This window comes from Neoarius graeffei, chromosome 6 (genome assembly GCF_027579695.1).
Source record: "Neoarius graeffei isolate fNeoGra1 chromosome 6, fNeoGra1.pri, whole genome shotgun sequence".
In the NCBI taxonomy this organism is placed as follows: domain Eukaryota; kingdom Metazoa; phylum Chordata; class Actinopteri; order Siluriformes; family Ariidae; genus Neoarius; species Neoarius graeffei.
This window is the reverse complement of record NC_083574.1, coordinates 99,327,122-99,340,064: the sequence shown is the minus strand read 5'-3', so window position 1 is coordinate 99,340,064 and position 12,943 is coordinate 99,327,122. Positions and strand designations below refer to the sequence as shown.

The 12,943-nt window shown below is 45.1% G+C and overlaps 1 protein-coding gene across 1 annotated transcript in view; it reads left to right on the top strand.

Moving 5' to 3' along the window:
- Positions 1–12,943, top strand: part of LOC132888449 (NACHT, LRR and PYD domains-containing protein 3-like) — a 122,944-nt gene that overhangs the window by 85,680 nt on the left and 24,321 nt on the right. The window contains exons 13-15 of the mRNA XM_060924498.1: positions 4,397–4,499; positions 7,361–7,364; positions 9,426–9,492. Coding sequence (XP_060780481.1) covers positions 4,397–4,499; positions 7,361–7,364; positions 9,426–9,492 — 174 coding nt within the window. The remainder of the gene's footprint in view (positions 1–4,396; positions 4,500–7,360; positions 7,365–9,425; positions 9,493–12,943) is intronic.

The following is a 12,943-nucleotide window of genomic DNA, read 5'->3' as shown; positions in this document are numbered from 1 at the left end:
AATTAAATACTAATTTGCATGATTGGTTTATACTAATTTTTCAAACTTTGTGTTCAGTCTACAACCATCTACGTGCTGCCACTTTCCATGTAAATAACTTAAAAATAAAAGAAAGTTATTAAGAAAAAACATTTGATCTCATTGGTTAATGAGGCCCATTTCGGACCAAGTGATCCTCATGCAGAATATTACGGCAGTTTTCTAAAAATTAAGCCGTTTTTTAAATCTTTGATTTGTAATATCTCGAGAACAGATTTAAACATATTTTAATTATGTAACAAGTATGTTGTTCTGCATTCACTTCTGAATTCAGTGAGAGCAGTTTCAAGCAACTTGGAATGAATTTGAATTTTTAGCTGATATGCACGGGCGATTGCTCTAAGACAACGAGGGAGGCTCAGCCTCCTCTAAAAATGCCCTTATAACTTTAATGTGCGCGTGAGTTTCTCCCCCTCGTGACAGCGCGATGCAGCGCAGCCTCAGTGGACTTCAATGGCATTTGGGAGCTATACGCTTTTCAATCTCAAAATGCAAGACGATTATTGGACAAATACTGCGAAAACGCCCGCCCACGGACTCCCAGCCTCACATGGGAGGGACATGGCAGTTTCTGCGAGGAGACTGGTGATTGGTTAAAGCGGCCGGATATTTTCTTTGATTGACAGCTCGTTTCAACTATAGACAGGCAGCGATGAATTTCAGTTCAGTCGCATGCGGAATCAGAAGTGCTGTGGTGTATTGTAAGAGATCAGCTTACATTTCGATTTAATTCAGTACATACGGTTTCTACCAGCTTTTTTAGTTTGTATATATTTTCATTGTAAATAAAGTGTAAATATAGTGTTGTCAAGTTTGCTATCTTAGTTCCAGAAATTTCGTTTATTTGAGTGACTGAACTTGAACTTGAGGGGGCTAGTCAGCTAGCAAGAAAGCTGCGCACGGATGCCAAGCATTGCTGATTTAATTTTGGCGAAGCCATTTGCCAGTCTTCCTTTCGAGGAAAAAATTAAAATTAAAGAGCAGGGTAGACCAACGCCTCAAATTGACTTGGTGAAAAAGGTAGGGAATAATACTCGTTCCTTTCAGCTCTCCTGGTATGAGAAAGTGAATTGGCTAACAGCAAGTGACCCACATCAACAACAGTAAATAGGCTACTTTAGTAATATGTCATGGATGGACCAAAAATATAGAATCTATTTAAAATGTTTATGCTGAGTATATTATATTGGAATATATATTTTTCTGGATATGAATTAAACACAGCTACAGTTTGGAAAACATTTTTAAACAAAAACACAGCCGAGAACATTTCACACTACAGACCTGGATTAAAAGTGAAGGGTTATCAAAATTGTCAATAAAACATTTCTCAGTCAAAATAAGTAAAATATAGGAAAAGTGTCATTGAATGAAATGTGTGGCACCCAGCTTTACTGCTGAGGTTCCTGACAAAGAGCTGCTTTCAATAATGATCAATTTTTAAACAACATGCCACAATTTTAAAATATAAAATGTTAAAATATACCCCCCCCCCCCCCAACACCACCATCATGTATATTGGACAGTAGGCTAATGGGCCAAAAGAACCTGTTATTTCACAGTTTGTGACGCTGCCAACAATCAGCCAGATCAGAGGCAAGAGTATGGGCAAAATTGATGTTTTTTCTTTTAAAATCTGGAAATGTCGTAACCGACCAGCCTCCCCTGTTTGAAAGACTACCAGCCGCCACTGCTGATATGCCTACTTATAACCCAATTTGGATCCTAATACATACTGCCCTGCCAAAAAAAAAAGTTGCACACACTAATATTTGGTTTTCAGTGGGGTTCAGGTGTGGAGATTGGACTGGCCATAACAGGGTCTTGATCTTGTGGTTCTCCATCCACACCTTGATTGACCTGGCTGTGTGGCATGGAGTATTGTCCTGCTGAAAACCCAATCCTCAGTGTAAGGGAACATGGTCAGAGCAGAAGGAAGCAAGTTTTCTTCCAGGATGACCTTGTACATGGCTTGCTGGCTCATACAGTGGTGCTTGAAAGTTTATGAACCCTTTTGAATTTTCTATATTGCTGCATAAATATGACCTAAAACAACATGAGATTTTCACACAAGTCCTAAAAGTAGATAAAGAAAACCCAGTTAAACAAATGAGACAAAAATATTATCATTGGTCATTAATTTATTGAGGAAAATGATCCAATATTACATATCTGTGAGTGCCAAAAGTATGTGAACCTTTGCTTTCAGTATCTGGTGTGACCCCCTTGTGCAGCAATAACTGCAACTAAATGTTTGCGGTAACTGTTGATCAGTCCTGCACACTGGCTTGGAGGAATTTTAGCCCATTCCTCCATACATAACAGCTTCAACTCTGGGATGTTGGTGGGTTTCCTCACATGAACTGCTCGCTTCAGGTCCTTCCACAACATTTCCATTGGATTAAGGTCAGTACTTTGACTTGGCCATTCCAAAACATTAACTTCATTCTTCTTTAACCATTCTTTGGTAGAACGACTTGTGTGCTTAGGGTCGTTGTCTTGCGGCATGACCCACCTTCTCTTGAGATTCAGTTCATGGACAGATGTCCTGACATTTTCCTTTAGAATTCGCTGGTATAATTCAGAATTCATTGTTCCATCAACGATGGCAAGCCGTCCTGGCCCAAAACAGCAAAACAGGCCCAAACCATGATACTACTACCACCATGTTTCACAGATGGGATACGGTTCTTATGCTGGAATGCAGTGTTTTCCTTTCTCCAAACCTAGCACTTCTTATTTAAACCAAAAAGTTCTATTTTGGTCTCATCCATCCACAAAACATTTTTCCAATAGCCTTCTGGCTTGTCCACTTGATCTTTAACAAACTGCAGATGAGCAGCAATGTTCTTTTTGGAGAGCAGTGGCTTTCTCCTTGCAAACCTGCCATGCACATCATTGTTGTTCAGTGTGCTCCTGATGGTGGACTCATGAACATTAGCCAAATGTGAGAGAGGCGTTCAGTTGCTTAGAAGTTACCCCAGGGTCCTTTGTGACCTCGCCTACTATTACACGCCTTGCTCTTGGACTGATCTTTGCTGGTCGACTACTCCTGGGGAGGGTAACGATGGTCTTGAATTTCCTCCATTTGTACACAATCTGTCTGACTGTGGATTGGTGGAATCCAAACTCTTTAGGGATGGTTTTGTAACCTTTTCCAGCCTGATGAGCTGGATTTTTTTTATGATTGAAGACTTCCCATCTCATTATCTCTAGCCACTTTATCCTGTCCAACAGGGTCGCAGGCAAGCTGGAGCCTATCCCAGCTGACTACGGGCGAAAGGCGGGGTACACCCTGGACAAGTCGCCAGGTCATCACAGGGCTGACACATAGACACAGAGAACCATTCACACTCACATTCACACCTATGGTCAATTTAGAGTCACCAGTTAACCTAACCTGCATGTTTTGGACTGTAATCCCATGCGGACACGGGGAAAACATGCAAACTCCGCACAGAAAGGCCCTCGCCGGCCACGGGGCTCGAACCCGGACCTTCTTGCTGTGAGGCGACAGCGCTAACCACTACACCGCCGTGCCGCCCTGATTGAAGACTTATTATAATTTTCATCTACTGTATATTGGTGACCTATTTATGGAATAAGAATAAAACAACCAGTTGAGGTTTGATGTCTTCAGTTTTTTTAATATAATATAATTAGAAATGCCATGTTTCTCAGTGTGCCAAAGAGCTTCTTAACTCTATGTTGCTTCCTTTGATGTTCATCCATTTTATTCTGTCTCCTCTCTGATAATATTTTACACAGACTTTCAGACTGCAGGATAACAGAGGAAGGATACGCTGCTCTGGCTGAAGGTCTGAAATCATCCCACCTGATAGAGCTGGATCTCAGAGGGAACGACCCTGGAGCATCAGGAGTGAAGCTGCTCACTGATTTACTCCAGGATCCAGACTGTAAACTGGAGAAACTGAGGTGAACAATATGTACTGGGGTTAATTACTTCATTACAAAATCCACTTTAATACTTGAACAAAATATTAATTAAATATAATTGAACACAAAATAAAATATGAGATTGCTAATAATGTAATATTTTTGTCTTTGTAATTTTGTGCCTTTCTCTCACTGCAGGTTGTTGAAAAGTGATGAAGCAGTGAAGGCCTGTGATTTTCTGACTGAGGTTCTGGATAAAAACCCTTTATTGCAGAAAGAACTGGATCTGAGTGGAAAGATCTCTTCAGTGTCAGAAGTGAAGCAGCTCTCTGCCCTACTGGAGGATTCACACTGTAGACCTGAGAAACTTACGTGTGTATTCTAATGTTATTTTATAAATTGCTGTTTGCAGTTCTGATTATTATGCTTGAACTAAAATGAATCTGCCCTCTATCCTTAGGCTAAGGAAGAGTGGTGTTACAGAAGAAGGCTGTTCTGCTTTAACTTCATCTTTTCTATTCAATCCTGCACACATAAAAGAGTTGGATCTGAGTGAGAATAAAGTTGGAAACTCTGGAGTGCAGAGAGTTTGTGCTCTACTGAAATATCAGCCATGTAACCTGCAGATCCTGAGGTTGGTTTCAGGTTCCACAAACAAACACATACATCTAGATCATATAATCCTTAAATGGCCTTGGCATTACATATTATATTGTTTAGATGTTCATCAGACTATTATAAAAATGCCATCAAATGTTCTCTCTTTAGACTTTCAGACTGCAGTATAACAGAGGAAGGATACGCTGCTCTGGCTGAAGCTCTGAAATCATCCCACCTGATAGAGCTGGATCTCAGAGGGAACGACCCTGGAGCATCAGGAGTGAAGCTGCTCACTGATTTACTCCAGGATCCAGACTGTAAACTAACAACACTGAGGTGATTCTTCTATAAACTTACACAATTATATAAATATTAAACATAAAGTCGCTCGCTCATCTTCATCCGCTTTATCCGGGGCCAGGTCGCGGAGGCAGCAGTCTGAGCATGGAAGCCCAAACTTCCCTTTCCCCAGACACCTCGGCCAGCTCCTCGGGAAGAACACCGAGGAGTTCCCAGGCCAGCTGAGAGACATAGTCCCTCCAGCGTGTCCTGGGTTTTCTCCGGGGCCTCCTCCTGGGGGGACATGCCTGGAACATCTCCCCAGGGAGGCATCCAGGAGGCATCCGAAAAAGATGCCTGAGCCACCTCAGCTGATTCCTCTCAATGTGGAGGAGCAACGGCTCTACTCTTAGCTCCTCCCAAGTGACAGTGCTTCTCCCCCTATCTCTAAGGGAGCGCCCAGCCACCCTGCGAAGTAAACTCATTTCGGCCGCTTGTATCCGCGATCTTGTTCTTTCGGTCATTACCCAAAGCTCATGACCATAGGTGAGAGTCGGAACGTAGATCGACTGGTAAATCGAGAGCTTTGCCTTTTGGCTCAGCTCCTTCTTCACCACAATGGACCGGTAAAGTGACCGCATTACTGTGGAAGCTGCACCGATCCGCCTGTCGATCTCACGCTTTATCCTTCCCTCACTCGTGAACAAGATCCCGAGATACTTAAACTCCTCCACTTGAGGCAGGACTTCTCCACCAACCTGGAGAGGGCAAGCCACCCTTTTCTGGTCAAGAACCATGACCTCGGACTTGGAGGTGCTGATTCTCCTCCCAGCCGCTTCACACTCGACTGCAAACCGCCCCAGTGCATGCTGATGGTCCTGGTTTGAAGAAGCCAACAGGACAACATCATTCGCAAAAAGCAGAGATGAAATCCTGTAGTTCCCAAACAGGATTCCTTCCAGCCCCTGGCTAAGCCTAGAAACTCTGTCCATAAAAATTATGAACAGAACCGGTGACAAAGGACAGCCCTGCCGGAGTCCAACATGCACTGGGAAAAGGTCTGACTTACTGCCGGAAATGTGAACCAGACTCCTGCTCCATTCGTACAGGGACCGGACAGCCCTTAGCAAAGAGCCCCGAACCCCATACTCCCGAAGCACCCCCCAACAGAATACCACGAGGGACACAGTCGAATGCCTTCTCCAGATCCACAAAGCACATGTAGACTGGTTGGCCAAACTCCCATGAACCCTCGAGCACCCTATGAAGGGTATAGAGCTGGTCCAGTGTTCCACAACCAGGATGAAAACCCCATTGTTCCTTCTGGATCCGAGGTTCGACTATTGGCCGAATTCTCCTCTCCAGTACCCTGGAGTAAACCTTCCCGGGAAGGCTGAGACGTGTGATTCCCCTATAATTGGAGCACACTCTCCGCTCCCCTTTCTTAAAAAGAGGGACCATCACCCCAGTCTGCCACTCCAGAGGCACTGTCCCCGACTGCCACGTGATGCTGCAGAGGCGTGTCAGCCAAGACAGCCCCACAACATCCAGAGACTTGAGATACTCGGGCGGATCTCATCCACCCCCGGTGCCTTGCCACTGAGGAGCTCGAAAACCACCTCAGTGACTTCGGCTTGGGTAATGGACGAGTCCACCTCTGAGTCATCAACCTCTGCTTCCTCAATGGAAGACGTGATAGTGGGATTGAGGAGATCCTCGAAGTATTCCTTTCACCGCCCAACAATGTCCCCAGTCGAGGTCAACAGCTCCCCACCCGCACCCCCCAGCGAAGTGACATTCCATGTCCCAACAGCTAGCCACTGTGTTCGGGGATCAAGTCATCGAGGCCCCTGCCTTCGACTGCCACCTAATCCACACTGCACCAGCCCCCTATGGCTACCTCTGTGGGTGGTGAACCCATAGGAGGCTCAGCCCATGTCACCGCTTCGGGCTGAGCCTGACCGGGCCCCGTGGGCAAAGGCCCGGCCAGCAAGTGTTCGCATACGAGCCCCAACCCCGGGCCTGGCTCCAGGGTGGGGCCCCGGCTGCGCCAAACCGGGCGACATCACGGTCCTTGATTTTATTTTATCCATAAGGGTTTTGGTGAACTGCTCTTGGTCTGGCCTGTCACCAAGGACCTGTCTGCCTTGGGAGACCCTAATAGGGGCGTAATGCCCCCGACAACATAGCTCCTAGGATCATTCAAGCACACAAACCTCTCCACCACAATAAGGTGGCAGTTCTAGCAGGGGTAAACATAAAGTAATTGTAACAGTTCGCATGGGTGGAGCACAGAAAGACGGCAGGCCAGAATTATCCCAGTGCCGAAGAAGTCTCCCGTCACCAGCCTGAATGATTACCGTCCTGTGGCCCTCACCCCGGTAACTATGAAGTGCTTCGAGAAACTAGTTCTTCAGCACATCAAGGACCACCTCCCCCCAGACTTCAACCCCTACCAGTTCGCATATCGCACAAACAGATCCACAGAGGACGCCATTGCCGTAGCTCTCTACTCTGCGCTAAATCACCTGGAGCAGCAGCAGAGTTACGTCCGCATACTCTTTGTGGATTGCAGTTCAGCTTTTAATACAATAATCCCGGACATCCTTATTAGAGAACTGGACACTCTCAGCCTCCCCCCTCTCACATGTGTCTGTTTAAAGGACTTTCTTACTAACCGGCCCCAGACTGTGAGACTTGGCCCCCACTTCTCCTCCACCCGCACGTTGAGCACCGGCTCTCCACAGGGCTGTGTGCTGAGCCCCCTCCTGTACTGCCTCTACACCCACGACTGTAGTCCGACCCACAACAACAACAACCTTATCGTCAAGTTTGCTGACGACACCACAGTGGTCGGACTCATCTCAAAGGTAGACGAGGCAGCCTACAGAGAGGAGGTCCTGAAGTTGGCAGCCTGGTGTTCAGAAAATAACCTCGCTCTGAACACCAAGAAAACCAAAGAGCTCATTGTTGACTTCAGGAAGCACAGCACTGACCTAGCCCCCCTCTACATCAACAACGTGTATGTGGAGAGGGTCCACACCTTCCGGTTTTTCGGTGTCCTCATCTCCGCCGACATCTCCTGGTCAGCAAACATTACAGCAGTCATTAAGAAGGCTCAGCAGCGGCTACACTTCCTGAGAGTCCTCAGGAAGTACAACTTAAGCTCCAACCTGCTGCTGACCTTCTACCGCTCATCCATCGAGAGCATACTGACGTACTGTATTACAGTATGGTACGGCAGCTGCACTGCTGTAGACAGGGAGAGGCTCCAGAGGGTAGTTAAGGCAGCACAGAAGATCATTGGCTGCCCTCTCCCCTCCCTGATGGACATTTACACCTCCCGTTGCCTTAGCAGAGCTAAGAATATTATCAAGGACAGCTCCCACCCTGGCTTTGATCTGTTCAACCTGTTGCCCTCAGGGAGGCGCTACAGGTGCATCAGGACAAAGACAAATAGATTAAAAAACAGCTTCTTTCCAAAAGCCATAACCGCCCTGAACTCGGTTATGCTCTGACTTTATAGTCTATTTTATTTTACTATTTTACTAATTTATAAATGTGCAGTACTTTATAAGGTGACTCTCTATGCAATACTTTTATAATGTGCAATACCACACTCCATAATGTGAAACGCAACACATGCACCTCAGGATTGTGCACCTTACACACAACACATACACCTCAGGACTGGTCACCTTACACACAGCACATATACCTCAAGTCTGTGCACTTTACCTTACCTTGCAATACTTCATAATGTGTAATATTTTATCTTATAATGTGACTCTCTCGTGCAATAATTTATAATGTGACTGTCTCTGTGCAATACTTTATATGTGCAATACCTCACTCCATAATGTGTGACACAATACATACACCTCAGACTGTGCACCTTACCCCCCCTTTCCCCCCTCCTCTCTCTCTCTCTCTCTCTCTCCACGCTGTTTGCATTGTTATTGGAGATGCTTTAATCTCATTGTACATGTGTATAGTGACAATAAAGGCATTCTATTCTATTCTAATTAAGTTCCACAAACTCTTTATTTTTAGTCTTTTCAGACGTTCTACTCTCTAGTCATGCACGCGCGCGCACGCACACACACACACCAGTCATCTGGTTGGGGAGAGAGCTTCCTTCCTCTGCTCTCTCTCTCTTCATATAGGGCACGGTCACTGGGGAAGACACACAAACAGATTAACCAACATCAGGTGCAGTGATTCTGCCACTTACCTTCCCTGACTCCGCCCTCCGGTCACAGACCGACACTTGACCACGCCCCCGCTGCCACAGTAATGCTGTAAAAAGAACTTTGATAGTTTCTTTGAAAAAAAAGGATAAAGTTGATGATTGACTGTAATGTATGGTTTCTTTGACTGGTCCTAATTTTTTCACAGTGTGTGACAGACATTGGGCACTATCATTTAAATTTAAAGAGAAGTCATCAGGAAATAAGCAAAATTCTGGAAACACCAAGTACAAAAACATTTTACTTTTTGCAGTTTGTTGAAACGTCCTGCTGCACAAGAGGCCTGTACTTGGCTAAATTCAGTTTTAGATGAAAACCCTTTACTCCTAAAAGAGCTGGATCTGAGCATGAAGGAACCAGGAGACTCAGGGGTGAAGAAGCTCTCAGCTCTACTGGAAGACTCTCACTGTAAATTTCAGAAAATTCGGTAAGTATTTTTATTTATGCATCACTGTCAGCTGAGTTTTACTCACAGAATGTTTTCTAGTGGGACCTGCCATTAAGGATGACCCAAGTATGCACAAATGTATTTTTAATTATAGATTTTTTCTTTTCTATAAGTGCTGACATAATATATCCTGTGTTTCTCCAAAGAAACCTCATAGTCCTTCTAGAAACACCTGGGTTCTGTTCCATCACTGGAAAGTGTTAAGCTCCTGAAACTAGAAAGGAACAGAAGAGTAGAAATGATCGACAAGTTCGACCTTTTTAATGAAATCACTTGATTTAACCACTGAGACATAACAGACAAGACAAATTAAAAGAGGAATAAATAAAATGATGTTAAAAATAACCTCTAATGACCCCTTATGATCCAGATGAACCCAGAATATGGACTTCAGTGCACATGAAAATAAAATGTCTTGTGTTTTCCATAATATCTGCACAATGAAGTATTAATATTGAGTATAAAGCTCTGTCTACATCATATTTCATATCTAGGCTGAATAAAAGTAATCTGACTGTGGAGAGCTGTTCAGCTTTAGCCAGCGTTCTCAAATTAAAGTCCTGCAGTGTGAGAGAGCTGGACCTGAGCAACAACAGTCTGCAGGATCCAGGAGTCACTCAGCTTTCTGCTGGACTGAAGAATCCACAGTCTCCACTCAGAACACTGAGGTGAAGGAACATCTGAAATGATGTCTAATCCTTCAGTGAAGCATCAATTCAGTATTTTAATCTCTGAGTTTAAATGACTGCAGAATTATGTGTCATTAAAAAAGCAGTACATGTTCTACAGACTTTAATGCTGTTAATAAATTTCTGAGTCTCCATATTCTCTGTGTCCAAGTCTGGCAAAGAGATCAGGAAAAAAATAACTAAACTAGAACACAATATAATAAACAGCTTGTTTTGATTAAAAAATTAATAAAAAATAGATTATTAGATTTATTATTTTTAACTTAAAGGTGTTTAAGTGTGTAAAAGTTATATTCCAATGTAAACGTCTAATTGCTGTAATTTTAAGGTAACTGTTAAAGAAAAGAATGAAAATATTGCGTTCTTATTGAACAAATGAGATGCTATCTGTTCATTGTGCTCCTTCTTTCCTTCTGCAGACTGTGTAACTGCAGATTATTACAATACCAGTTTTTAATTATAACCCAGTAATTTGTACATGATCCATTCAGTGATGATCTAGGATTAAAAAATTAACAAGAAAAAAGATTAAATTGTCAATTTGTATACAATGTCACATCTTTATTCATTTATTTTATCCAATAATTGTGATATTTTTAATTTTTTCCCAGAGTAATTGACAACAATATTAAAGAGGAAGGATACGCTGCTCTGGCTGAAGCTCTGAAATCATCCCACCTGATAGAGCTGGATCTCAGAGGGAACGACCCTGGAGCATCAGGAGTGAAGCTGCTCACTGATTTACTCCAGGATCCAGACTGTAAACTAACAACACTGAGGTGAGCAAATTATAAATAACAGGAATGTTTGAAAGGGAAATGTTCAGTGTTTGTTTAAAGGAAACAGCCAAAATGATTGTTTATTAAGGTCCCTGATAATTTGTTTTTCTAACAAACAGGTTTTATAACAGTATAAGCATGTATTCTTCTATTTGAAAACACTTGAAACTTTTTTATAATGCAGTGTCCTGATATGGCGAAAGATATTTTCAAAGATAAAGATTTAAAAATAATCTCTGTTTTTGATGAGTCCCGAATGCTACAGCGAGGCATATTTAAGATAATGCAGTTGATATTGATCAGTGTTCGAGTAAACTTTTCCCCTCACAGACTGTTGAAAAGTCCTGAAGCAGAAGAAGCCTGTGGTCATCTGACTAAAGTTTTAGAGACAAACCCCTTATTGCAGACGCATCTGAACCTGAGGGGGAAAATAAAAGGAGACTCCGAAGTGAAGCAGCTCTCTGCTCTACTGAAGGATCCACACTGCAGAGCTGAGAAACTCACGTGTGTACATTATTATTATTATTATTATTATTATTATCTCATCTCATCTCATCTCATTATGTCTAGCCGCTTTATCCTTCTACAGGGTCGCAGGCAAGCTGGAGCCTATCCCAGCTGACTACGGGTGAAAGGCGGGGTACACCCTGGACAAGTCGCCAGGTCATCACAGGGCTGACACATAGACACAGACAACCATTCACACTCACATTCAGACCTACGGTCAATTTAGAGTCACCAGTTAACCTAACCTGCATGTCTTTGGACTGTGGGGGAAACCGGAGCACCCGGAGGAAACCCACGCGGACATGGGGAGAACATGCAAACTCCACACAGAAAGGCCCTCGCCGGCCACGGGGCTCGAACCCGGACCTTCTTGCTGTGAGGCGACAGCGCTAAGCACTACACCACCGTGCCGCCCTTATTATTATTATTATTATTATTATTATTCAGTCTGGGTTGAGGTCATCTCCAAGTTCTGACTTTATCATATTCACTTTATCATATTGTGGCAGCGGGGGCGTGGTCAAGCGCCGGTCTGTGACAGGAGGGCGGAGTCAGGGAAGGTAAGTGGCAAAAATCACTACACCTGAGAGCAATTAACCTGTGTTTGTGTGTCTTCCCAGTGACCGCGCCCTATATGAGGAGGGAGAGTGAGAGCAGAAGGGAGTCTCTCCCGCACCCAATGACTTGCGTGTGTGTGTATACGTGTGACTGGGAGAGTGTGTGCGAAACTGAAAAGTTGAGCAATAAACGCTATTGTGAACCTGATCTCTGTCCTGCCGTCCTTTGTGCTCCACCCACCAATAGTGAACCGCTACAGTGGTGCTGAAACCTAGGATCTGGAGCACAGCAGCCTCACAGCCCCATGGAGTCCTCCCCGTTTGCTGAACTGGTCCACGCCCTCGCCACGGCCCAGCAAAGCCAGCACCAGGTGCTACTCACCCTCCGAAAGGAGCAAGAAGAGCGGTTCGAGGCCCTGGTGTTGGCCCAACAAGAAGCTCGACAGGCGTTCCGGCATCTCCTCGCGTCAGCGGGGTCCACCAGCGCTCCTACCGCGGGCCCGTCTCCCCTCACTGTCACCAAGATGGGCCCGCAGGACGACCCCGAGGCGTTCCTCACGTTATTTGAACAGGTCGCCGAAGCCTCGGGGTGCCCGATGGAGCAGCGTGCGGCGCGCCTTCTCCCCCTGCTAACGGGAGAGGCACAGCTGGCCGTGCTACAGCTCCCCGCCGACCGCCGGCTGGCCTACGCTGACCTCCGCCGGGCCATCCTCCAGCGCGTGGGGCGCACACCGGATCAACAGCGCCAGTGCTTCCGCGCGCTGCGGTTGGAGGAAGTCGGCCGGCCGTTCGCGTTCGGCCAGCAGCTCCGGGACGCCTGCTGGTGGTGGTTGAGGGCCAACGATCGCGACGCCGAGGGAATCGTCGACCAGGTGGTACTGGAACAGTTCATCGCCCG